Source organism: Denticeps clupeoides, chromosome 3 (genome assembly GCF_900700375.1).
Source record: "Denticeps clupeoides chromosome 3, fDenClu1.1, whole genome shotgun sequence".
In the NCBI taxonomy this organism is placed as follows: Eukaryota; Metazoa; Chordata; class Actinopteri; order Clupeiformes; family Denticipitidae; genus Denticeps; species Denticeps clupeoides.
This window is the reverse complement of record NC_041709.1, coordinates 36,491,841-36,518,823: the sequence shown is the minus strand read 5'-3', so window position 1 is coordinate 36,518,823 and position 26,983 is coordinate 36,491,841. Positions and strand designations below refer to the sequence as shown.

At 47.2% G+C, this 26,983-nt stretch overlaps 3 protein-coding genes across 16 annotated transcripts; 1 reads left to right on the top strand and 2 right to left on the bottom strand.

Annotated features, from left to right (window-relative positions):
* Positions 1–535: 535 nt before the first annotated feature.
* LOC114785604 (mucin-5AC-like) lies at positions 536–8,928 on the bottom strand. Of its 10 annotated transcripts, none has more exons than XM_028971998.1 (11): positions 8,749–8,928; positions 8,517–8,674; positions 5,739–8,363; positions 5,585–5,658; positions 4,287–4,378; positions 3,692–3,840; positions 3,441–3,600; positions 2,355–2,546; positions 1,609–1,830; positions 1,295–1,454; positions 536–1,216 (listed from the first exon to the last, which is right to left on the bottom strand). In XM_028971998.1, the coding sequence occupies exons 3-11, from the start codon at positions 8,056–8,058 to the stop codon at positions 1,142–1,144; spliced, it is 3,444 nt and encodes a 1,147-aa protein (XP_028827831.1). In that variant the 5' UTR covers positions 8,059–8,363; positions 8,517–8,674; positions 8,749–8,928; the 3' UTR covers positions 536–1,141. The 10 variants fall into 10 exon arrangements, 9 of the variants coding, with proteins under 9 accessions (XP_028827831.1, XP_028827826.1, XP_028827827.1 ...); XM_028971993.1 differs by having other exon boundaries at positions 8,546–8,674; positions 8,749–8,927; XM_028971994.1 differs by having other exon boundaries at positions 3,692–3,846; positions 4,287–4,345; positions 8,546–8,674; positions 8,749–8,927.
* Positions 8,422–13,273, top strand: LOC114785760 (zinc finger protein 664-like). Of its 3 annotated transcripts, XM_028972333.1 has the most exons (4): positions 8,422–9,986; positions 10,339–10,607; positions 11,802–11,982; positions 12,067–13,273. In XM_028972333.1, exons 2-4 carry the CDS (start codon positions 10,451–10,453, stop codon positions 12,929–12,931), a joined length of 1,203 nt encoding a protein of 400 aa, XP_028828166.1. In that variant the 5' UTR covers positions 8,422–9,986; positions 10,339–10,450; the 3' UTR covers positions 12,932–13,273. The 3 variants fall into 3 exon arrangements, with proteins under 3 accessions (XP_028828166.1, XP_028828165.1, XP_028828164.1); XM_028972332.1 differs by having other exon boundaries at positions 10,411–10,607; positions 11,802–13,273; XM_028972331.1 differs by having other exon boundaries at positions 11,802–13,273.
* A 3,331-nt stretch (positions 13,274–16,604) lies between these two features.
* Positions 16,605–21,690, bottom strand: LOC114785791 (voltage-dependent calcium channel gamma-3 subunit-like). Of its 3 annotated transcripts, XM_028972399.1 has the most exons (4): positions 20,985–21,690; positions 18,881–18,964; positions 18,671–18,811; positions 16,605–17,390 (listed from the first exon to the last, which is right to left on the bottom strand). In XM_028972399.1, exons 1-4 carry the CDS (start codon positions 21,193–21,195, stop codon positions 16,789–16,791), a joined length of 1,038 nt encoding a protein of 345 aa, XP_028828232.1. In that variant the 5' UTR covers positions 21,196–21,690; the 3' UTR covers positions 16,605–16,788. The 3 variants fall into 3 exon arrangements, with proteins under 3 accessions (XP_028828232.1, XP_028828230.1, XP_028828231.1); XM_028972397.1 differs by having other exon boundaries at positions 18,671–18,964; XM_028972398.1 differs by having other exon boundaries at positions 16,605–17,351; positions 18,671–18,964.
* Between the last annotated feature and the right edge of the window lie 5,293 nt (positions 21,691–26,983).

The following is a 26,983-nucleotide window of genomic DNA, read 5'->3' as shown; positions in this document are numbered from 1 at the left end:
TAAACTCTAAAACAGACAGGGAGCCCGTGTAGTGAGGCTCAGGTCGGTTTTATGTGATCTTGCCTGTTTTTTTTAACACCGAGGTTTGTAATCAATGATTTTTCACAAGGGAGCTAGTGAAGTGAGGTCAATAGGGGGGTAACCACTACAAAAAAGCATACATTCCTTCTTATGTCCAGGAAATTTAAGATCATCCACTCTTGACATCAGTCAGACAGTCGAGGAGAGGTTGGATAGACTTAAAGGGAAAGTAGACTTGACAGTCATCTGCATAGAAATGAAAAGAAACATTGTGTTTTCAAGAAATAGCTCCAAGAGGAAGTAAGTACAATGAGAATAAAAGAGGACCCAGAATGGAGCCCTGTGGTACCCCCCATGGAAGCGCCGTTGAAGATGAGAAGGAGTCATTAATAGAGGCATAGAGGCTTCTATCACACAGATGTGATTTGAAACATTTTAGGACTGGACTCCTAATTCCCACCCAATGCTCCAGCCTTTTCAGTTGTGGGAGAACAAAAAAAGTTCCTGACTCAGATTTCTCAGGATACAAATCATGATTTTTTTTATTTGTATTTTGTCTGTTCCCCTTCTTCCAATGAAGGAAACAGGCATTCAGACTCATGGCTATATTTACTCTTAAATTAAAGTACTGAATTTTGTAAGTACTGAGTACTGGGACCATATGGTTGAAACAGGATTAATCTGTGTATTATATGAAGTGAAGCACCTCTCCAGCAGTTTCTGGCTGTCCTCATGCTAAAACCCACCACCTCCATCAGGTGAGCAAACTTTGAGGAACTTTTCTTCTTCTATAATCCATGTAATGCATATGAAGTCTGAGAGGATTTTCTGTAAATGATTTCCAGAATAGATTTCCAGGTTGGAGTGTCCTGACCCATACTGAGGTCTTATTGTCTGTCACATCGAGGAGACACCAACTTTTTGTAAAAGATGAAGGTATAATAACAGTCTTGAGATCATTGTGTTGCTGAATGTCACCATGTACCAACCATGTCCTAACGTCAAGGCATAATCACTGAGGGTAATTTAGTTCAGTATTTGGTTTCCATCAGTGTGCTCCTGCACACACCCTGCTTGTGGAGGTTCTGCCGGACTGATGGTGGATCATTAATCTTCGTGATCAGGCGGTCCAGCTCTTCTCCAGATCCACCAGCTCCATGCCCTCGCAGTAAGATCTTGTCCGTGATGGCCTCACCTTCAGAAACAAGCCAAGGCTACGCTGAATGTGTTGTCTGCATACATGTTTACTGCGGTATGTGTGAGGACTATTTACCGGGGTGTGTCTGTGGGTGTGGAGCTGCTGCAGTAGGGGAAACGGCGTCCACTGAATGGGTTCTATAGGCCAACTGCAGACGGAGAGGTCGCTGGCCTTCCCAGAATCCCCTACTACGTCGGCCAGACTGCACGTACTCAGGTCCCACCTGTACTGGGAACTACACACAAGCATGCAGGCGTGAAGTCACATGACCAGCGAGCCAAACATCAGCACCATGAAACTATAAAAGCATTTGACTGTTCAGATGAACCTACCATTGAACCAAAAGACAAAAGCGGCAGGGGCGACTGTATGAGGCACTGTGCCGTTACCTGTGGGGGTAAATGGTGTTCAGCTGGACCGCGCTGCCCCGCCAGGTGGAGCTGATGGAGAGCGTGTCGTCATGGTAACAGCAGGTGCGATCCAGGGCCCTGAGGTGTAGCAGCTCGTCAGAGCGAGAGAAGCCGGGGTTTTCCAGCGAGTCGGCTGACCCGGGCCACGAACGTGGCCAGTAGCGCGCCGAGAGCTCGTCGAAGTGGTTAAACCTGCGATAGCTTCACACGCACGCACACACAACAAGGTGACCACATTACCTCTCGTCAAAAGGTGAAAGGTCACAAACAGGATCGCCGGGTTGTGGCCTCACGATGGGTGCTGGGTGACCTGGTGCTCTGACACCATCAGGAGCACATCGCACGAGATCACTTTATATGGATCTGTTATTATGGCCACAAACTACAGATCCCATAATGCAGTGCGCATTTCTGCTAAAAAAGGATATTTAATAAGAAACTCAAAACTGGCACAAGGGCCGAAAAGAACATAAATGCAACAACACAGAACAACCAGGAGAACTACAACTAACGTAGGTACGGGTCCACGTCAATGTTCTGCTGGAGTTCTGGTCCATCAAGCCTCATTGGTTACAGGTGGAATGGAGCTAGATTTACAAATCAAATTCACATTCCTCGTCATCATGACTCCATCTGCTTTACATATGTTTAAAGTACTAATTGAATTGATGTAATTTACATGTTTGACATGTTTGACCTGGTAAAAGTTGAGGTGTTCAGGTTACCTGCTCCGAGTCTGGTCCACTTTGGCCTGAATCAGCATGGTTTTAAACCGGCGAATCACAACGTAGGACAACAGGGCCATTGCTGTTGCCATAGTGACCACAACACCAAAGCACACAGCCACCAAACGGTGGTGGGTCATACGAATATCGCAGCGCCGACCCATGTACCAGAAATCATCCCCAACCGGACACCTGCAACACACACACACATGTGTCAATGCGAATGAACGGGTGAATGAAGATATTAAAGTTCTTCTCGTAGTGTTCTATACCAGGGAGAGGTGAACTTTGCACAATCAGAGGCACATGTTGGCTGCTTGATTATTGTCATTATTTCAACATTGCAGAATCAATGAACGCAAGTGAACCTTCACCAACCATCATCACAGCAAAGAAAATAAAACTTCGTGGGGACATTTGCTGCCGGGGAATGGTCATAAAGCAAAGCTGCTGGATTTATCTACACCTACAAACAGTGAGAGGGATGATAAGAGGGCCAAAATATCTCCAACAGGTTGGAAAAAAGGAACCAAATCCCAGCTACTGAATATAGTGGAGGTTCAGTCATGTTCTGGGTGGATTTATCTACACCTACAAACAGTGAGAGGGATGATAAGAGGGCCAAAATATCTCCAACAGGTTGGAAAAAAGGAACCAAATCCCAGCTACTGAATATAGTGGAGGTTCAGTCATGTTCTGGGTGGATTTATCTACCCCAACAAACAGTGAGAGGGATGATAAGAGGGCCAAAATATCTCCAACAGGTTGGAAAAAAGGAACCAAATCCCAGCTACTGAATATAGTGGAGGTTCAGTCATGTTTTGAGTGGATTTATCTACACCTACAAACAGTGAAAGGGATGATAAGAGGGACAAAATACCTCCAACAGGTTGGAAAAAAGGAACCAAATCCCAGCTACTAAATATAGCGGAGGTTCAGTCATGTTCTGAGGCTGATTTTCCTCCAGATGCTGGAAATGATAAACAGCATCATTTAATATCAGTTCAATTTCTTCTGCCGTTCCCCGCCACCAATGTCCAAGAATACGAGATGAACCGCTGGAAGCAGAATTCTACCGCGACTGACCGGCAGGCCGGCTGCACGCCGCGACGGTGCACACAGATGCCGAGGTTGTGGCAGAACCCCGAGTGGCAGCGTGAGCGGCAGGTGGCGTTGGTCCCGGCGCTCAGGCAGTCAAACCCGTCCTCACACCCCACCAACCAGCCACACACCCCCACCTGTGGGCCTGAGGAGAGAAAGCACGGTCCACCACGTCAGGCTCGTCGGAACGTCCGCAGAACGTTCATAACAGAAGACGACAGTGTGGAGGCACTCACCTCCCACGGTGATGTTCTGTACTCTCCTTCCATTGACATAAAGACTTTTGTGGCTTAGCCCCGCCTCTTTTAGAAGAGACTCCGCCCCCCTCAGCCAGGACAGAGCTGCATGTGTCTGAAACTGAGCGACCACCTGCAGAGCACAACCACTAGTTCTCGCACACACACACACACACACACACACACACTAATTAGGTTTGATTAAAAATACAACACAGACTTGTGCATAGTTTAAATGTAGTGTGTATAGTGGTTTTGTGTACATTTTGTTGTTGGTAGTGGGCGTGGCCACGTTCGCGATTAAGTGTAGAGAAGGGAGAGAAAAGCAGGAGATGGACGCTGTGCTACACCTGGGCATGTTACGTCAGAAGTAGGAGTGTGAGGTCTGTTAATGCAAGTAGGCTCCTCCCCCTTTTAAAAACTTGCTTTATAAAAACAGTATTAAAGTTCAACATATGAGCAACATATCCCTTCTGCTTCTATCTGGGTATATTGTATAAATACAAAGACATTGTTGAGCAGACCCTCCATGCTCCACATCTTACTATTTATGTACTAAATGTCTGTGTAAATTTGTGTGTGCTCAACCATCTACCTGCTCCAGGTCACATGGTGACTCTCATATCCTGCTACCTTGTGGAGGAACGGCTCCAGCTGCAGGACAGAAGAAGTTCTCAAAGGTCTGATCTGCAGGGCATTATAAAAGTATACATGCTGTTGGTGAGTAGTGTGTACAGTACAGGCCAAAAGTGTGGAGACACCTTCTCAGGGTTAAGTGTCTTGCTCAGGGACACAATGGTAGTAAGTGGGATTCGAACCCGGGTCTTCTGGTTCATAGGCGAGTGTGTTACCCACTAGGCTACTACCACCCTATGAAAACTACTACCAAAACTATGAATGAACACATGTGGAGTTCTGTACTTAACAAAAAGTGGAGACCTGGCCTCCACAGTCACCGGACCTGAACCCAATCCAGATGGTTTGGGGTGAGCTGGACCAACAAGTGCTAAACACCTCTGGGAACTCCTTCAAGACTGTTGGAGAAGCATTTCAGGTGACGATTTCTTGAAGCTCATCGAGAGAATGCCAAGAGTGTGCAAAGCAGTAATCAGAGCAAAGAAACTAGAATATAAAACATGTTTTCACTTATTTCACCTTTTTTTGTTAAGTACAGAACTCCACATGTGTTCATTCATAGTTTTGATGCCTTCAGTGAGAATCTACCAACGTAAATGGTCATGAAGATAAAGGAAACACGTTGATGAGAAGGTGTCCTAGAAGGAGTTATAGTGGAGTTAGAGTGGAGTTAGAGTGGAATTATGGTGTAGTTAGAGTGGAGTTATAGTTTAGTTATGGTGGAGTTAGAGTGGAATTATAGTGGAGTTATAGTGGAGTTAGAGTGGAGTTATAGTGGAGTTAGAGTGGAGTTAGAGTAGAGTTATAGTGCAGTTATAGTGGAGTTAGAGTGGAGTTATAGTGGAGTTATAGTGGAGTTATGGTGGAGTTAGAGTGGAGTTATGGTGGAGTTAGAGTGGAGTTAGAGTGGAGTTATGGTGGAGTTATAGTGGCGTTATAGTGGAGTTAGAGTGGAGTTAGAGTGGAGTTATAGTGGAGTTATAGTGGAGTTATGGTGGAGTTAGAGTGGAGTTAGAGTGGAGTTAGAGTGGAGTTAGAGTGGAGTTATAGTGGAGTTAGAGTGGAGTTATAGTGGAGTTATAGTGGAGTTAGAGTGGAGTTATAGTGGAGTTAGAGTGGAGTTATAGTGGCGTTATAGTGGAGTTAGAGTGGAGTTAGAGTGGAGTTATAGTGGCGTTATAGTGGAGTTAGAGTGGAGTTATAATGGAGTTAGAGTGGAGTTAGAGTGGAGTTAGAGTGGAGTTAGAGTGGAGTTACCCATGCTGTTGACTCCTCTGCCACTTTACAGTTTGGCTCCATCAGTATCTGCAGGAGGAGCTGAAATGTCGGTTCTGCAAAAATGTTCTTGTCATTATTATTATTGATATTATTGTTGTTGTTGATGATTATGATGATGATGATATTTGTTTACCTTTTACCACAACTGGTTGGTCCTCCACTACGAAGACCCGCCCCCTCTGTGCCCAGTCAGGTGCAGTGTTGATCTGCGTTGTGTCTATGAGTTGTGCAGTAGGAGTGTTTGTGTTTGTGTGTGGGTGGGACGGGACGGCGGCTGTGTGTGTTACAGGGTGGGACGGGACTGCAGCTGTGTGTGTTACGGGGTCGGACGGGACTGCGGCCGTGTGTGTTATGGGGTGGGACGGGACTGCGGCTGTGTGTGTTACGGGGTGGGACGGGACTGCGTGTGTGTGTGTTACGGGGTGGGACGGGACTGCGGCTGTGTGTATTATGGGGTGGGACGGGACTGTGGCTGTGTGTGTTACAGGGTGGGACGGGACTGCGTGTGTGTGTGTTACGGGGTGGGACGGGACGGCGGCTGTGTGTGTTACAGGGTGGGACGGGACTGCGGGTGTGTGTGTTACGGGGTGGGACGGGACGGCGGCTGTGTGTGTTACAGGGTGGGACGGGACTGCGGCTGTGTGTGTTACGGGGTGGGACGGGACAGCGGCTGTGTGTGTTACGGGGTGGATTGGAACACTTTTCATGCTGCTGTGCTCTGATTGGTCAACAGATGTGTGGGTGGAGTCAGTGCAGTGAGGGCTTCTGACTGTTTGTGTTTGTGGTGATCCGGCACATAGTGTGCAGATGTTAGGATGAAGGTGGTCATAATGTGTGGTATCTACGGTAACGCCCTCATGCGTGGGGTCAGAGTGAGAGAGTCCCGGGGACGGTGAAGTGACAGAACCCCAAATTGAAGGCGTGGCAGTGGGAGGAGCTGAGTTCACTGTGCTTCTGGGTAGAGGCTCTGTCAGGCTGACTGTGTCTTGGGTTTCCAGTGTGTGTGTGTGTGTTCTGAGTTTTGTATTTCGGGTTCTACTTTCAGTGTGTGTGTTTACAGCATGTTTGTTCTGTGGTGAGTGTAGTCTCGTTGTGTGTGTATTATGTGTGCAGCCTGTTGGTTGTCCAGTTGTGTTTATTGTGCTCCTTGAGTGTGTGGGAGTTTTATGAGTTTGACTGGTGGAAAAGTTGTGTGTTGTGGGCGTGTTCAGGTGTGTCTTTATTGTGCTCTGTAGGTGTGTGCTGGGAATATTCATGTCTATGCTGTGTGGAGGTTGGGTGATGTGTGTGAGTGAGTGGTTGGTGGAGGGAGTAGCGAATAGAGAAGTTTGATTAGTCAAATCTGATTGGATTATTTGGTTCTTTCTGTCTGGTCTGATGGTTTGATTATTCATGCCTGATCTGACAGTTCGATTAGTTCTGTCAGGTTGGATCGTTTGATTTGTTGTGTCTGGTCTGGTGGTTTGATTGGTCATGCCTGATCTGACAGTTTGGTTAGTAAAATCTGATTGGATTATTTGATGAGTCGTGTCTGGTATGATGGTCTTGTTAGTCGTGTCTGGTCTGGTGGTTTGATTAGTCAAGTCTGATTGGATTAATTGCTTAGTTGAGTCTGGTTTTATAGTTTGATTAGTCAAGTCTGATTGGATTATTTGATAAATCGTGTCTGGTATGATGGTCTTGTTAGTCGTGTCTGGTCTGGTGGTTTGATTAGTCATGCCTGATCTGACAGTTCGATTAGTTCTGTCAGGTTGGATCGTTTGATTTGTTGTGTCTGGTCTCATGGTTTGGTCAGTCAACTCTGATTGGATTATTTGATTTGTTGTGTCTGGTCTGGTGGTTTGATTAGTCAAGTCTGACTGGATTAATTGATTAGTTGAGTCTGGTTTGATAGTTTGATTAGTCAAATCTGATTGGATTATTTGATGAGTCGTGTCTGGTATGATGGTCTTGTTAGTCGTGTCTGGTCTGGTGGTTTGATTAGTCAAGTCTGATTGGATTATTTGATGAGTCGTGTCTGGTATGATGGTCTTGTTAGTCGTGTCTGGTCTGGTGGTTTGGTCAGTCAAATCTGATTGGATTAATTGATTAGTTGTATCTCTTCTGACAGTTCGTTTAGTCGAGTCAGATTGTAGCACCTGATTCGTTGTGTCTGGTGTGATGGTTTGATGAGTCGGGTCTGGTTTGATGGTTTGGTTAGTCGAGTCTGGAGGAATTGTTTGATTATGTGTGTCTTTTCTGATGCTTTGACTAGTCGAGTCAGATTTCTGGGTCCAGTCTGACCCGGTGACCTCAGTGAGGTCCTGGTTGATCCTGGTCACTGTGTCAGTGCTGCTGTAATCTGCAGCTGGTGTGGGTTTGGTTGTGTCTGTTCTTGAACTGTTGTTGTGCGTGTGGGTCCTGGTCATGAAAAGTGAGGTTGTGACCTTGGAATTCTGTTGAGCTGTCGCCATGGTAACCTCTGGCCTGTGATGGTGCCGGGCTGTGTGTGTTGGTACATAGTTCTCTGCGTGTGTGTGTGTGGTGGAAAGTGGGACGTGAGTGTTGGAGTTCGAGTGAAGTTTAGTGACGGCTGGAGTGGGTGTGGTCCAGGGACCTGATGTTTGTGATTGGTGGATCAGAGCAGGGCCGGTGTTGGTGTGTGTGGCAGTGTGAGCGTGAGACAGTGTTTGTTCTGTGTGTGTCAGTGAGTGTGTTAACTCGTCGCCAGACGTTTCCGCTCCATTGTGTGTGTTTTCCTGAGGAAGGGATGGGTTCTCTTTATCACACACACACACACGCACACACACACACACACACACACACGCACACACACACACAGATCAGAATAATAAATCTGGTTCGTGCTAACAGATTTGGCAAGACACGGTGGATCTAAATCTACATAAGTCCCATTTTGCTGTCTTTTTACATTTGAGTATTTCCATTTTGAAAAGCCACCTTCCTGAAGAGCATGAAGATATTTGTAAAGCCGCGTTTCCTGGACGTCTGGAGAAATGAAGTTAATCCCAGGTACGCTACCTGGGCCGGAGACGCTCCTCTGGGGACCGGACTCGGCCGCTACGCCGCCTGGAAGGGGAACTTGGCCGTCATGGCAGTTTTATCTGCATGTCCTGCAGCAGCGTGGGGGAAAAGTACTGTACCTGCCAGCAGCCCGAGCAGGAGAAGCAGGATGGCGACGGGCATCTTCTGGATCCAGACATTCCAGTGCGTGTCGGGAGACGCGAATACGTCCTGCAGGGTCCAGCTGTCGCTGCTCTTGTCTCACGCCGCTGCCTATAACCTCCAACACAGAAAATACGGCAAGAGAAGACAAGTTTGAAAGGTCCACCGTGCAGGGGGCGGGACTGGGGAGGATTCCTGGAATCTGATTGGCCACGAACGTCACTAAATCCACCTCAGGGTCCCGTGGCTCCAATATTTCTCACCTTCACCTGTCTGGTGCTTCACGGCCTTTTTCACGACCTTTCTATATTTCTACATCTATATTTTCATTAACATACTTCTTTCTTTCTGAGTAATGGGGTCTGTCCTGATAAATAAGTACAGTGTGTTTCATTTTGGATCTTTCATTGGGTTAAAACAGTTTTATTTTTAATTTATTATTAATATTTAATGTGAATTGTGAATGCCTTAATGAATATATTTTACATTTACTCAGGTTGGCATACAGCAGTTGGCATACGATCAGATAAAAGAACTGTGACATTGCAGCACATCTACTCATTCAGGAGTTTCTTTCTTATTTTTACTGTTTTTTATTCTCTTTACGTCTTAATGTAATGAACTGAAATCTGACACCGTCAAAAAGTCGAAGTCAACTTTACTGTCATCATACAGTCCAGAAAAGAGAAAGACGAGAGGACACGGCTCCCGTTACAGGACATGGAGTAGCCATGAATCTAAAAGAAAGCAGAATTACGCTGCATCTCTTATTGTTTGGCCCATACCTGCATCTATTACATATTCATTTTGCATTAAGTGTATTTTTATTCTTGCATTTTGCACGGGTGGGCAGACTAGTTAGTTCATTACTAGAATAAGAACTTCTGAAGTGAAAGCCTGGCAGCTTGAAGCCAGGAGGTCACTTTTTTAACCCTAAATTTCTGTTCTGCATCGTGGCCGCTAGGGGCGCCGTTTGGCTGCCTGCGTTTGTGTTACCAGGGAAACGATGCGTTGCCGGTGACGTCACTTCCTCCTGCAGGTCGCGGTTCGCCGGTGACGTCACTTCCTCCTGCAGTTCGCGGCTCGCCGGTGACGTCACTTCCTCCTGCAGTTCGCGGCTTAGTGTTTTCCTCTCCGAACGGATTTCTGTAAAGTTGTCGTGAGGAGAATGTTTGCATCTGAATAAAAAGCATAAAGTGTTGCGATGTCGCTTCCGGTGAGTTTGTCTCCAATTCCTCTTCATGTTATTGTGACCTTAACGCTACTTTCTTCTGACATTAATATTATGATGATCTTCTTATGGAGCGATTGAGAATGTTTAGCCGATATATGAACTTGGTGGCTGGTAGTAGTCTAGTGGGTAACACACCAGAAGACCCAGGTTCGAACCCCACTTACCATTGTGTCCCTGAGTAGGACACTTTACCATGAGTGTCTCCAGGGGGGGACTGTCCCTGTAACTACTGATTATAAGTCGCTCTGGATAAGGGCGTCTGGTAAATGCTGGAAATGTAAATGATTTATCATTTACATTTTTTATGGACTGTGTTGTATGATCTGTCTAACAGGTGCACTGAAGAACCTGGTGTCTTCATCAGAAAGATCATATCATGGACTGTGTTGTATGATCTGTCTAACAGCTGGACTGAAGAACCTGGTGGTGAATAACTGGGTCTCGAGATGGATCCCAGTCTGTCTCTGTTATCTACTGATGAGCAGAACACCCCTCACGTTCCTCTGAAGGTTTTATCTGTTGTTCTTACACGCCTTGACTGTGCTAGAATGGAGGAACCAACAGCAGATGATGAGGACAGCTTGGATGATGCAGAATGTTCTGGTGAGTAGAGTGCGGTTTCGTAAAGTCTACATGGCCGCACCCAAAAAGATGTAGACCACTAAGCAGAATAAATATATAGGTGGTGTAAATAAAGGGAAATATGGTTGGGAACCTAAAGATATAAATAGTTAGAAATTACTTGAATCAAATTGTCATTACGATATATTAGTCCAAACTTTTACAACCAATTTACGTCCAGATCACTTCACTTTCACTCGATGCCACTTGTATTCACTTATATTCATGATGTGACTACAGTATCGGAAATGTCCAACTCGATACTGATACTGGGGATGGTACCCGGGGGGGGTGGAAAATATCGGCGTGGAGAATGCGGGATGCGTTTTCCCCAGTCGTCGCATCCTAAAAGTAACCAGAGGATGCAACAACATTGTAGTCCACCAGGTGGTGCTATCGACCGTTTTCTCCAGCGAGGGACTGAAAATGACGGTCCGGCATGGCAGGCAGTGAAAGTAGAAAAAATGACAGACCGACCACAGCATCTTGTATTTCAGCCCTGTTTCCCTGAGCGGGACACTTAACCCTGAGTGTCTCCGGGGGGGGACTGTCCCTGTAACTACTGGTTGTAAGGCCCTCTAAATACGGGCGTCTGGATATAATGGTATCGTATTGTGTATCCTTGCTAATAAACACCCCAAATGGTACTCGGGATTATTCTCAATACTACTTGGGTGAAAAAACAAATACAGGAAGTAAAGAATATTTTCGTATAATTAAAAAGTCAGAACACCAAATGAATAAATAAATGGATACAAATGAATAAATAAGCAAACAAATAAATGAACAAAAAAGTATTTTTTGAGCCGCATTCACGTCGCAGAAGAGAGCTGTTACTCCCGACAGAATCCGACCCAACAAGTACCGCCTTTTAAAAGCCCGGCTTTACTCGGCACTTTTTAAAATAACATTTAATAAAACGAATTTACAAGCACCGAATCACAAGTGAAAAAAGTGCGAACCCGACCCGAATGAAAAATGTCAGCCGGGGTTGGAGCTGCCCTCAGCGAAGCCTGTTGGAAATGGCTGGATCAGAAACTGGATTTATTTATCGATATCGGTGATAATTGGTATTGAAGTCAATGCTACATTTTAGTATAAATTAATTTCTGAGAACGTTTTTGACAACCGTACAAGAATATCAGTAAAACGTGTGTATATTTTTTATCGTTCCAGAATATTTAATATCCTTGCAAGAGAAATCTGAAGAGAAGCTTCCCCAGTTCCTTAAAACCCATTCTGGATGTTGTGGAGAAAAACCCTGTTTACAGTGTGACATGAGGTTTTTACGGCCCCACCAGTGTGTGGAGTGTGGGATAAAGTTCTCACAAGCTTCAGACCTGAAAACTCACCAGAGGACCCACACTGGAGAGAAGCCCCACCAGTGTGTGGAGTGTGGGATAAAGTTCTCACAAGCTTCAGACCTGAAAACTCACCAGAGGACCCACACTGGAGAGAAGCCCCACCAGTGTGTGGAGTGTGGGATAAAGTTCTCACAAGCTTCAGACCTGAAAACTCACCAGAGGACCCACACTGGAGAGAAGCCCCACCAGTGTGTGGAGTGTGGGATAAAGTTCTCACAAGCTTCAGACCTGAAAACTCACCAGAGGACCCACACTGGAGAGAAGCCCCACCAGTGTGTGGAGTGTGGGATGCGGTTTTCACATGCTTCCAACTTTAAAACACACCGAAGAAGACACACTGGAGAGAAGCCCTACCGTTGTGTAGAGTGTGGGACACACTTTTCACGACCGTCCATCCTTAAAACACACCAGAGGACACACACTGGAGAGCGTCCCTATGGGTGTGAACGGTGCGGGATGAGCTTTTCACAAGCGTCAGCCCTTAAAGGACACCAGAGGACCCATACTGGAGAGAAGCCCCACACGTGTGCCGAGTGCGGTGTGAGCTTCTCACTACCGACGAACCTCAGAAGACACCAGAGGATGCATACAGGAGAGAAGCCCTATCGGTGTGTACAATGCGGGGCAAGTTTTTCCCAGTCGTCGCACCTTAAAAGTCACCAGAGGATGCACACTGGAGAGAAGCCCTATCGGTGTTTACTGTGCGGCATGAGTTTCACCCAAGCGGCAACTCTCACAACTCACCAGAGGACCCACGCCGAGCAGAAGCCCTACAGGTGTGAACAGTGTGGAATGCCCTTTTCACGAGTGGCGAACCTTAAAACACACCAGAAACGGCACGCTGGAGAAAAGCCATATATCTGCCGCATTTGTTCGAAATGTTTTACAACCTCGAGAGAACACAACCGACATCAAGCCGTACATTCTGAACACAAGTCCTGAAGGGACTTAGTTTAGTTACGGTTTAGATTTCAGAGAGGCTGGACAGAGGCTTTTCTGGTTATATGACAGGATATATACACACACAAGGTATTAAAGTCAGATTCACGTGTATTTAGCATCTATTGCACTTCTATGTGTGTCTAGAGAAAGTCTTGTGATGTACAATGACCACCTAACAATCATGTAGTTCATGATTGGATTTCGTTGGATTTAATGACTTCTTCACAGTGATTTTTCAGGTTTTCTTTTGTTAATAAATCCGCAAAAATGTCAACAATTCTGTTTTTCTGTCAATGTGGGGTGCTGTGTGTACATTAATAATAAATCCTTTAAATAATTTTAGCAAATGGCTGAAATATAAGGGGGTCTGAATACTTCCCGTAACCGCTCTATCTGCTGTATTTGTTTGAAATGTTTTACAACCTTAAAAGAACTGAACAGAGGATGTGAGGAAAACATTTCGCCCAGGACCAATCTTCGGGTCCTCCGTTGATAATCAGGGGCAGCAGTGGATCTGGAGCCATGGGGTGCAAGGGAGAGGTGATGAAGGGTTTGAGACAGCTGATGTAGAAGACTGGATGGACACAGACGGAAGGTGGTAGCTGGAGGTAGTAGGTGACAGGAGTGAGGCTGCTGACGATCCAGAACAATCCAATAAACCGGTGGGACACCTTGTGTGATGGAGATGGAAGTCTTGTGAGGAGAGCCACACTCGCTGGCCCATTCGACGCAGGTGCCACCGGTTCTGCTGGTTGGTCGAGCAGCGAGTGGCAGCGAGAATCAGACCATGCCCGTCAATGGTCCTGGATCAATTGATCCACTATGGTCAGAATGAGACCCTTGGCGTCCATCAGGCAAGGGTCCAAAGCGAGGTGGGTCCAAGGGGACCAGTCGTTGGTGAAGTGGACTTTTTGGCTTTGGCGCACACATCACAGGCATCCATGTAGGACCGGATGTCCCTGGTCATGGAGGGCACCAGAATGCCAGTGGATGAAGAACTGGTCTGTTGTAATGGTCTGCTGTCGGACGGAATGCCCAGCGAGGGTAGAGGAGTAGCTCCATTTCAGGACGGCCATGTGCTGTGGGCATCTGCTTGGCCATGTGCAGGCATCCTGGTGGTGCATTGGCCGGTCCTGGGTCTGATGCCTAGGCATGTCTGGCCTGGGTCTCCAAGGACCACCAAAGGGGCCCACCAATGTGGCGAATGGGAGCGGGTCCAGATGGTCCAGAATGTGGCAGCCCATCTCATCTTCAATCAGCCAAAATACACCCATGTTACACCTCTTCTTACCTCCCTCCACCGGCTCCTGGTAGCTGCTCGCATTGAGTTCAAATCCTTGATGCTGCCTACAGGGCTGTAAATGGAACTGCGCCCTCCTACATCAACACAATACTACCTAGCTACACTCCTGCACAGAAGCTACAATACTACCTCCTACATCAACACAATACTACCTAGCTACACTCCTGCACAGAAGCTACAATACTACCTCCTACATCAACACACTACTACCTAGCTACACTCCTGCACAGAAGCTACAATACTACCTCCTACATCAACACAATACTACCTAGCTACACTCCTGCACAGAAGCTACAATACTACCTCCTACATCAACACACTACTACCTAGCTACACTCCTGCACAGAAGCTACAATACTACCTCCTACATCAACACACTACTACCTAGCTACACTCCTGCACAGAAGCTACAATACTACCTCCTACATCAACACACTACTACCTAGCTACACTCCTGCACAGAAGCTACAATACTACCTCCTACATCAACACAATACTACCTAGCTACACTCCTGCACAGAAGCTACAATACTACCTCCTACATCAACACACTACTACCTAGCTACACCCCTGCACGCTCTCTCAGATCTGCAAACGAAAGGAGACTAAAAATTCCTTCTTCACGGGGTCTCCGATTCCAATCATCTCTGTTCTCCGTTATTGTCCCTGGCTGGTGGAACAACCTGCCCTCCTCCACACGACTAGCCGAGACTATCACCACTTTTAAGAAGCAGTTGAAAACCCACTTATTCAAAAAGTATTTCAGACAAATCTAACACTTACACACGCACATGCGTACACACTGCACAAAAAAAAACACACCACTGCCCTCGGAGGGTGTCTCAAGGTCACCACTCTGTGGTGCAATGGATAGCGCATTAGGCTTCTAGACATTCAAAGGTTGTGGGTTCGAGTCCCACCAGAGTCACTTTTATTTGGCGGGGCAGTGGTGGCCTAGAAGTTAAGGAAGCGGCCTCATAATCAGAAGGTTGCCGGTTCGAATCCCGATCTGCCAAGGTTCCACTGAGCAAAGGCACCATCCCCACACACTGTCATGGCTGCCCACTGCTCACTCAGGGTGATGGGTTAAATGCAGAGGACAAATTTCACTGTGTGCATCGTGTGCTGTGCTGCGCTGCTGTGTATCACGTGACAATCATTTCACTTCACACTTCAATGACTACTGTCCTGTTGCACTTATACCCAGGACACCCTGCAAGTCGCTTATCGTCCGATGCCATCACCACCTAACCCTCACCAATAGGGACACATACGCACGAATGCTGTTCATAGACTTCAGTTCAGCATTAAACACCATCATTCCACCTGGTCGAGATGCTGGGCCTGAACACCTAACTCTGCAACTGCATCTTGGACCCCAGACATTGTGGCCAGTGGTGGCCTAGTGTGTAAGGAAGGAGACCCACAATCAGAAGGTTGTGGGTTCGAATCCCAATGCCAGATGCCACTGAGCAAAGCACCGTCCCCACACTCTGCCTGTCATGGCTGCCCACTGCTCATTACAGATAATGGTTAAAACACATTTCATTGTGTGCACCGTGTGCTGTGCTGCAGTGTATCACTGGAACCTGGTGCTATGTGAAGTGATTGTCACTGCAGCACGAAATCCTCTGCTTTTAACCATCACCCTGAGTGAGCAGTGGGCACCATGACAGGCGCCCAGGGAGCAGTGTGTGGGGACGGTACTTTGCTCAGTGGCGCCTTGCTGGATCGGGATTTGAACCGGCAACCTTCTGATTACGGGGCCGCTTACATTTGTTCACATTAAATCTGTATCAGTGATCACTCCTACTTTTGGTGAACAGAGCAGTTGATGTCAGTGTCACATATGAAAATTAAGAAGGAAGATGTGAGTAGAACTGAACCCTGGGGTTCCCCAGTATGGACACATTTTTGAATAATAGTCGCTGCTGATCATGTCAGTTGTTGTTTTGTGGGTGTGGTGTTCTGATATCCATTACCCTATTCGGTCTGGGGAAAGGATCTACATGGTGCATGCACGTATGGACAGGTCTCATTACCATTACCTCATAACACTATTTGACAACATTGTTTAAGCAGCTTTATTTTCAGGAGCGCTGGAAACCAGCCCCTGGAGACACATGTGACAGTTTATTTCTTGGTGTCGGCCCCAAGCCCGGCTAGAAACGTGTGAGAAATGCCATGTGTGGTGTGAGACTTGAGAGCCCTGTTTTCAGGTACAGTGCAGGTAAATAGAATTTTACATTTTACTTAAGTAAATTCACTGCAGTAAGCGGGACCTCTTGGACCACTAACACAACCACCGTAATGAAGAAAGCCCAGCAGCTCCTTCATTTCCTGAGGGTCCGACCTGCTGGTGTCCTTCTATCAAGCTACAATCAAAAGTGTACTGGTGTACGGCTTTATACTGTCCGTACGTGTACTCTTGTACTGTGTTTGTATGTCTTGCACTTTTCTTGAACCTGTGTAGACTTTCTAACAAGTCTCATTGTCCAGGCAACTGTACAATGACAATAAGAGGTCTTGAGTGATGTGTTCCGGTTCTACCGTCTCACACCGGCGTCGTTCTCCGCGTGGCCAGGGGCGTGAGCGCGTGCTCGTCGGCGGAGGTCAGATTGCACGGCGGCGGTTTGTTCGGGTCTGCCGGCTCGTCCTCGACGCTTGCGCTGCTCTGCATGCGTGCCAGGGGTCGCGGGAACGCCTCCCTGCACGCGCCCAGGTTCTGCGCATGCGAGAACGCCCCGTCCTGTGGCCACCGCGCATGCGCGGCGTAGGTGTAGCCACGGTTGAGTGCGTACAGCGGCAGCAGGTCGTTGGCCGGTGGTAGCGCCGGCCGCCACAGCGGTGTTGCCTCGCGGCAGTGGAGCGAGGCCCGGCTGGGCCGCCGGCGGTACCGGGAGCGGTAGCTTGACGAGCGGCGCCGCTGCAGGGAGGAGGCGTGGTCTCGTGGTCGCGCACTAGCCGCCTGCACCCGCCGGTGTGTGTCGATGAAGAGGTGCACGGTCAGCACACCCACCGTTTCAGCCAGGATGAAGGACAGCGCGCCGCAGTAGAAGCTCCAGCCGTACCAGTGGCTGCGCTTCGACTCGCTCTGGTTCGGGTCGCCTGCGTTGGCTGAGATGTAAACGATGATGCCAATGATGTTGCTAAGGCCTATGATGAGGTTTCAAATGATGAATACTGAATACATACTGAATACATGCTGAATACAGGAATACTGAATACATGCTCCAGATAAATACAGGAATACTGAATACTTGCTCCAGCTGAATACAGGAATACTGAATACTTGCTCCAGCTGAATACAGGAATACTGAATACTTGCTCCAGCTAAATACAGGAATACTGAATACATGCTTCAGCTGAATACAGGAATAATGAATACATGCTCCAGATAAATACAGGAATACTGAATACATGCTTCAGCTGAATACAGGAATACTGAATACTTGCTCCAGCTGAATACAGGAATACTGAATACATGCTCCAGATAAATACAGGAATACTGAATAATTGCTCCAGCTGAATACAGGAATACTGAATACATGCTCCAGCTGAATACAGGAATACTGAATACTTGCTCCAGCTGAATACAGGAATACTGAATACATGCTTCAGCTGAATACAGGAATACTGAATACTTGCTCCATCTGAATACAGGAATACTGAATACATGCTTCAGCTGAATACAGGAATAATGAATACATGCTCCAGATAAATACAGGAATAATGAATACATGCTCCAGATAAATACAGGAATACTGAATACATGCTGAATAAAGGAATACTGAATACATGCTCCAGATAAATACAGGAATGCTGAATACAGGAATACTGAATACATGCTCCAGCTAAATACAGGAATACTGAATACATGCTCCAGCTAAATACAGGAATACTGAATACATTCTTCAGCTGAATACAGGAATAATGAATACATGCTCCAGATAAATACAGGAATACTGAATACATGCTCCAGATAAATACAGGAATACTGAATACATGCTTCGGCTGAATACAGGAATACTGAATACTTGCTCCAGCTGAATACAGGAATACTGAATACATTCTTCAGCTGAATACAGGAATAATGAATACATGCTCCAGATAAATACAGGAATACTGAATACATGCTCCAGATAAATACAGGAATGCTGAATACAGGAATACTGAATACATGCTCCAGCTAAATACAGGAATACTGAATACATGCTTCAGCTGAATACAGGAATACTGAATACATGCTCCAGATAAATACAGGAATACTGAATACATGCTCCAGCTAAATACAGGAATACTGAATACATGCTCCAGCTGAATACAGGAATACTGAATACATGCTCCAGCTAAACACATGAATACTGAATACACGCTCCAGCTGAATACAGGAATACTGAGTACATGCAGCTAGAGTGAAAGGAAACAATACCCACCGGCCGAGACAAACAGGATTCCCGCGCTCAGGATGACGTTGTGGCGGCTCTTGTAGAACTCGCTGGCGGCCACGCAGACCCCGCCCCCGAACAGCAGGCCCACGCTGAGAATGGGGAAGAGGCTGGAGGCACGCACAGCCCCTGTGGTACAGTACGTCTTTACAATCGTCTCCAGAGTGACACTGTGTGTGTGGGGGTGTGTGTACTTACTCAACAAGTATTCCGCTGCATCCTGTTCGTAATCGGCGTCTTCGAGGAAGTGGTCGATTTCCTTACAGACTCCTGTAAAAACACCTGAATAGGACATGAAAACTCTGAAATCTTCTCCTGCTCGTAAATGATGATGAACTGTCCGTGACCCAAAAATCAAGTCGCGGTGCTGAACTGGCTGCATCTCAGCCCTCATAACTCAGCATCTAGATCTGGCCTGTAACTCAGCACAGTGTGGATTTATCGCTGCTCTGCATGGCCAGAGGTCATCAGTTGTATTGATCCTCCCGAGTTCAGTGTTAGGTCCCCTCATGGTTGAGTGTGTGTGTGTGTGTGTGTATACACCGTAAAAAAACAGTGTAATTTTAACTCCATCTCAGAAAACATTTGGTCCCACTCAAAAGTAAAGTAAAATGTAAAATGGCCAATGTTGAGTTAATTCTTAGGTTTATTCACACTTTCAGAATAATCTGACTATTTTTTATATAAAAAAATGGAAGTGATTGTCAGCAGAAGAGCACACGGTGCACACAGTGAAATTTATCCTCTGCATTTAATGACAGGCGCCCGGGGAGCAGTGTGTGGGGACGGTACTTTGCTCAGTGCCACCTCAGTGGCACCTTGGCGGATCGGGAATTGAACTGGCAACCTTCTGATTACGGGGCCACTTCCTTAACCGCTAGGCCACCACTGGCCTGAATTACTCATTATAGTTTAATAATAAATGTGTAATGATGTATCTTTTTTTTTTTACATATTCATCGTCTGATGCTATTTTGGTAAATGCATCTAATCAAATCTTCATTATGTAGCATGTAGCTACTCGACAATATCGTGACACGTACAGGGAAATGTCCTTGCTTGTGGTGTTGGAAGGACGGGTCAGGAGACTTGGTCGGGTGAAGTCCATTTTTATTTAAAACTCACAGACACTGAGAGACCTAGAGCAGCCCAGATAACCCACCCCATCTTCTGCCTAACGGTGGGTAAATTCTAGCCAACGCCCCTACTGAACTCGGCGTGCAATGCATGCTGGTCCTACTCCACACCGTGTGGAGTTGAATCTTCACCGCCTGACTGTAGAACTTTACGCTGGCTTTGAGCTCTGCTGTTAGGAGTTGGTTTACGCCTCGTACAGTTGAAAATACTCTATCCAGGTGTGTTCCTACAAAGCCAAGGAAGATCTCTCATCAGATCTCTCGCTCTTCACCTCCATCTCTCCGATCCTCCTGCACTACTCCACTGGTACCACCATCTCTCAAGATATCAGGAAATCATCCATCTGTCTCGGCTGCCTGGTGGTGGAATCAACTTCCACTAGATGTCCAAACAGCTGAGTTATTCAGGACCTTCAAGCGCCTTCCGGTTTAGAAAATATTTAAACTAAAAGAGCTCTTACGTAAAAATGGATTTTAATAAAACCTATTGGGTTCTGCATTGTTAAGCGAACGGTACCTACAGATCTGGTTCTAGTGAAACAAACAAGGGATTTCATTGATGGAATGTTAAAGCACCTACGTAAGTTGCTCTGGATAAGAACATCTGGTCTCCATCTACAGCTGTGTTAAGGTCACATTCTCACTCTCTCATTCTGTCTCACAGACATTTATCCAGAGGGACTTCCAATCAGTAGTGACAGGGACAGTCCCCCCCTGGAGACACTCAGGGTTAAGTGTCCTGCTCAGGGACATGATGGTAGTAAGTGGGGTTTGAACCTGGAACTTTGTGCTCTAACTCACTAGGCTACTGCCACCCACACAGATAGGCTTTTAACAGCGTTTCTGGTTCATTACACCTTCCATTAGAACCCTGCTGCAGAAGCGATGTAGGTCAAAGCGAGAGTGACATGGTCCACGTGCTCTACACACTTCTCCACCTCCTTTACTTCTCCTAAACTATCTTTTCCTTCTCCTCAACTTTCTTTTCCTTCCCCTCAACCTTCTTTTCCATCTCAACCTTCTTCTCCTCCACCTTCTCCTCCACCTTCTCAACCTTCTCCACCACCTTTTCCTCCACCTTCTCCACCACCTTTTCCTCCACCTTCTCCACCACCTTCTCCACCACCTTTTCCTCCACCTTCTCCACCACCTTCTCCTCCACTCACCCTCCATGCAGCAGGTGCGCCACAGCCCGGAGTGGGTGAGCACCTCCTCGTTCTTGTGCTCGGTGTCGTTGTCTCCGGCGCTCTTGCTGCGACAGACCCCGCGCGCGTACAGCCAGTAGTCGGTCCCGACCGCGATGGTCATCAGGCTGAAGGCGGTGAAGGCCCCCGCCGTGGTCACCAGCATGCGGCCCCCGCGGTCGCAGGCGCGCATCCTTCTCCCACCCAGCGCCGGCTGAGTGCGCGTCCGGGCCGGAGAGGGGCGCGGTGTCCCCAGAGGCCCCGCCCCCGGCCCGGTCGATACGGCCGCACGTGACAGGGGACCCTCAGCAGGACACGTTGGGATGAAAGGACACACACACACGTTCCTCGGTAATATTCACTTTAATGTGTTGTACATATCATGAGCACAGAAACATGCGCCAGAACGCCGACCTTCAGCCCCTCCCGCCCCACTCCACGTGACCTCTGACCTGCTTCACTGCTTGTGTCTGTGTGGGACCCCCCATGTCTTGCATAGTCAACTGTGTTTGGGGGAGGAAGCCCTTAAAAAGCCCGCCCTCCATCTCCCCCACCGGAGTTCTGCATGGAGACCACATGACTACGCTACACACTTCTACTCGGAAGACTTTTCTCCACACACACACACACACACACACACACCCCTCCAAAGCCGACCTGCTCTCACACACACACACACACACACACACATCCAAAGCAGACCTGCTCTCACACACACACACACACACACACACACATCCAAAGCAGACCTGCTCTCACACACACACACACACACACACATCCAAAGCAGACCTGCTCACACACACACATACACACACACACACACACATACACACACACACACCTCCAAAGCCACACACACACACACACACACATCCAAAGCACTCCTGCTCTCGCACACACACACACCTCCAAAGCAGACCTGCTCACACACACACACCTCCAAAGCAGACCTGCTCTCACACACACACACACACACACACACATCCAAAGCAGACCTGCTCTCACACACACACACACACACACACACACATCCAAAGCAGACCTGCTCACACACACACACACACACACACCCACACATCCAAAGCAGTCCTGCTCTCGCACACACACACACCTCCAAAGCAAACCTGCTCTCACACACACACACCTCCAAAGCAGACCTGCTCACACACACACACCTCAAAAGCAGACCTGCTCTCTCACACACACACACACACACACACACACCTCCAAAGCAGACCTGCTCACACACACACACCTCAAAAGCAGACCTGCTCTCACACACACACACACACACACACACACACCTCCAAAGCAGACCTGCTCACACACACACACACACACACTCACACACACCGGAATGAAGCACATCTTTATAAAACAGGTAGAAACGAGGACGTACGGATACTTCTACATGTAAATACAAATCTAGTAACCAAGATCTATGGCCGACGGTGGATGTGGATTGAAGGCTTCATGCTGGGACAGTAAGACAGAGCAGCATCTCATGGTCCCCAGAACATCTGCTTCATCAACCATGAAAAGGGAGAGGAGAGAATGCAGAGAAAGAGGTGAGAAGAAGGGGAGAAAGAAGAGAGAAGGAGGAGAGAAAGAGGAGAGAAGAAGGAGAGAAAGAGGAGAGAAGAAGGAGAGAAGGTGAGAAGGAGAGAAAGAGGAGCAGAGAAAGAGGAGAGAAGGAGGAGAGAAAGGTGAGAAGGAGAGAAAGAGGAGCAGAGAAAGAAGAGAGAAGGAGGAGAGAGAGGAGAGACGGAGAGGAGGAGCAGAGAAAGAGGAGAGAGAGGAAAGAGAGGAGAGAAAGAGGAGAGAAGAAGGAGGAGCAGAGAAAGAAGAGAGGGAGGAAAGAGAGGAGAGAAGGAGGAGAGAAAGAGGAGAGAAGAAGGAGAAGGAGGAGCAGAGAAAGAGGAGAGAAGGAGGAGAGAAGAAGGAGAGAAAGGTGAGAAGGAGGAGAGAAAGGATGAGAGGAGGAGTCTAAACTGAAACTACCTGCCACTGACATAAAAAAGCTGATACTTGACATCATATTAAATTTGGCACATTATTTAGGAATAAACAGTGATGTGATGTTTGAACCTTCACCACACGATGTGGTCCGATCTCCTTGGCCAGTTAGATCTATAACAGCCATTTCATCTTTACCCAGCAGTCAAGTGACGGGTCTTCATGTATAAATCCATGGTTTATGGAGCTGTTATCTGGTTGTAGCTTGTGGGAGGACATTTAGTTTCTCTTTACACGCTCTTTAATACCCGAGATTGGATGGTGAGATTCACCGCGACTAATTCGAAGTGAGGGGGAACATCCAGACCCTCCACGAGCGTCCAGAACCGCAGTACTTACACTGACCTAACACTGAGCATTTCATCTTATTTTACTCAGAATTATCATTAATATTTTATTCTAGTTTTAGTCAATGAGTTTTTTAATTAATCCAATTCTAATTTACCCTGTAAATGTTGTTAGTCAACCCATTTCATAATGACATCTTTATATAACTTTTATATAAAGGTTATGTCATTATTATATTATTGTTACCATATAGACTCAAGGGATTGATTTGTTCCGTGTTCTCCGAGCCCATATTCTGATTTGTAATAAAGTTCCCCTGGCCAAGTCTGGTTAATGCCACCGTCTGACCGGGGGGACCACCACCAAGCTCGGTCCCCAGCAGAAGTTCACGTCAAGGTCATGCTAACCAAGTTAGTGACAGCACTGGAATTGTTCGCTTATGTTAACAGCAAATCTAGGAATTCCAAGAATATAAAGTTCTAAATCTTCACCGTAGGATTTCTTAAAAAACATCTGAAGACACGTAAGAAAAATAAATGACGTAGACGTATAGCTGATGTACCGGCATGTGGCGCACAGTAAAAATGGTCCTAGCATGGACCACGGAGTATAAGAACAGGTCACATGTTGATGGTGCAGATGAGCCTGGTGACAGCAGCCAGGTACGTTGGCTTCATGCAAACCCACTGACGGTCATTTTTTACTCTTACTTACACGCTGAAACTTTAAAGTGCTTGAAATGGACAATGGCGGCCATTTTTATTACTGTTCCTCTGCTGGACCGTTGGGACGTTGGAAGACGCCAGGGAGAGAACATGCTGTGAGTGGAGTAGCCTCACACGCTCACAGAAAAGTAGGACGCGAATGGCTGAAATGTGCACACGTTAATGGAACGTTCCGGACGTTCTACGGAAGGAAGGGACCTGGTGTCCGGGTCACGTTCACACCTGGATGACAAATTCTGGGTTGGTGTAGGAGAAGCCCTGAAACTCGTTCTGGTCCAGGTTCATGATGAACAGTTTGTCTGTGGGCGTCAGCTCCACGGCCATCTTGGTGAACTCCCGGTCAAAGTTCCCCGTGTCCCGCCGGTTCTTCTGCAGAGAGAGAGAGAGAGAGAGAGAGAGAGAGAGAGGGAAGGTGGTGATGAAACTGGGAGACGGGGGGAGTCCCGGAATTCGACTTGTGGACAGTGAGTTGAACGAGCGATGAGAGGACAGGGCGAGCGACACACACACAGGCATCATGGCGGAGTGCGAGTATGGAAATACCCAGTAACCTGCAAAACACACACACACACACACACACACACAGAGAGAGATCCGCCCAAAACAGACCACACGGCTCCCAGAATTCCACACAAGCAGAAATGACCAGACAGAAACAGGAGGCAAAAAGCAGCACCCCCAAACCCACAAGCGGCTGAGAAGAGGGGGGGCGTGGCCACAGACATGTGGAAGAAAGAGAGGAGGACAACCAGGACAACTGATGGAGAGAGAGAGAGAGACAGAGTCCGGAAAATCAGAGCTGCGTCCTACCTTCTGTCCCGGGCCAGGAGCTCGGCTCAATGGGCCTTAACCAAACCAGCCAACCAACCAATGATGGCGTCCCGGCACACTGAATTAGACATTTCATTGGCCGCATTTTTGGACAGATTTGGGCAGAAACAAAATAGGTTTGTGAACAGTTGACCTTGTGGGTTTTAGTAATAAAACACGACGTGAAGAATCTGATGGATTGTGTCCCTGACAGTCGACCCTCATCGGCTGGCTGCTGAGTGCTGATCCAGGGTCGCTCTCCTCTCTCTCCTCCTCCTTCTTCATCAGAAATCCATCCGGAGTCGGGTGCTCCGTCCTCAACTCAGTTGTGAGGAAAATGCCGACTGTCAAAAACGCGAATCCGTTGAAAAAAAAGTCCACTGAAACGATGTGAATAACTGTGCTTGGCTAAAAGGGGGATTTTTTAAGTGATCTCTTCACATTTTGACATTGTGTGTGTGTGTGTGTGTGTGTGTGTGTAACAGACACACTGAATACAGGTGTAAATGATACAGGTGTATTTTCCACATCTCTTTGATGCAGACAGAATTCAATAATCATCAATCGTACATAAAGACATAGAAAAGCCACATACTCTCCACCACAATCAATACATGCTTCGGTCCCCGAGGGTCATGTGACGTTTCAGGGACGTTTCATAATGTCACACGCCATTTCAAACCCATTGGAACTGTTCTGGTATCATAGATATGATTTTACTCTCCATCTTTATAATTACATGTGAAATAAATATGTTTTAAATAAAACGCCTTCGCAGAAGATGAATATGTAGTGGAGTTGTGATACACCTACTGTCACTGTGAATAAAAGCGCGGAAGGACGTCCATCTCAGGGGACATGGGACATGGAATAAGGCACGTTTTAGAGCATTACAGCGTCCAATCACAGAGCTAAAAAAGCATCCGGGGGCCGTCTGGGCCTTTGGCACGATGCACCAATCCCAGTTTGACAGCAGGATTATGGCACAGAGGAGACGAGGAGATGAAGTGGGCTGCTGTACTGTGAGTGCAGTGGGGCGTCGCCAGGCGTTAACGGGCTGGTAACAGGAAACAGGAAGTACGGACTCACCATACTAGTACTATACTGCACTTCACAGAGTACCAAACTAAAATCCACTTAACACAACATCAACTCACTGGGCCCTGGGATAAAATTAATCATCCAAAAATCACATGGTAGCGTACGGACCGTAATTCAAACTCAAACGTCATCTGAGATCAATAATACTAATATAGATTAGCATGAACACGGGGTTATGATTGCTCACAGCTTGAGTACATTTGGCACAGGGCAGAGTGTGTGTGTGTGTGTGTGTGTGTGTGTTTGAGGTATATAATAAATTATGTTGAGTCTGGAGACATTGTAGCTCTTTACAGCTTCAGGACCATCAGCTTCTTCAGGCAGGTAGGTAGGTAGGCAGGTGTGTAGGAAAGTCGGTAGGTAGGTAGTTAGGCAGGCAGGCATGTCAAAAAGCAGATTGGTAGGTAGTCAGGCAAGCAGGTAGGCAGATTGGAAGGTAGGTAGGTAGGCAAGTAGGCAGGCCAGCAGGTTGAAAGGTAGGCTGTAGGTAGTTAGGCAGGTAGTCAGGCAGGCAGGTAAAAGGCAGGTAGGTAGGTAGTTAGGCAGGTAGTCAGGCAGGCAGGTAAAAAGGCAGGTCTGTAGGTAGGTAGTTAGGCAGGTAGTCAGGCAAGTAGGCAGGTAAAATGTGAGGTCTGTAGGTAGGTAGGTAGTCAGACAGGCAGGTTGGAAGGTAGGTAGGTATTTAGGCAGGTAGGCAGGTACAGGTCTGGTAGGTAGTAAGGCAAGTAGACAGGTAAAAAGTCAGGTCTGTAGGTAGGTAGGTAGTCAGGCAGGTAGTCAGGCAGGCAGGTAAAAAGTCAGGTCGGTAGGTAGTTAGGCAGGTAGTCAGGCAGGTAAAAAGTCAGGTCGGTAGGTAGTTAGGCAGGTAGTCAGGCAGGTAAAAAGTCAGGTCTGTAGGTAGGTAGTTAGTTAGGCAGGTAGTCAGGCAATTAGGTAAAAAGTCACTTCGGTAGGTAGGTAGGTAATTAGGTAGGTAGTTAGGCAGGCAGGTAAAAAGGTAGGTAGTTAGGCAGGTAAGAAGGCAAGCAGGTAAGAAGG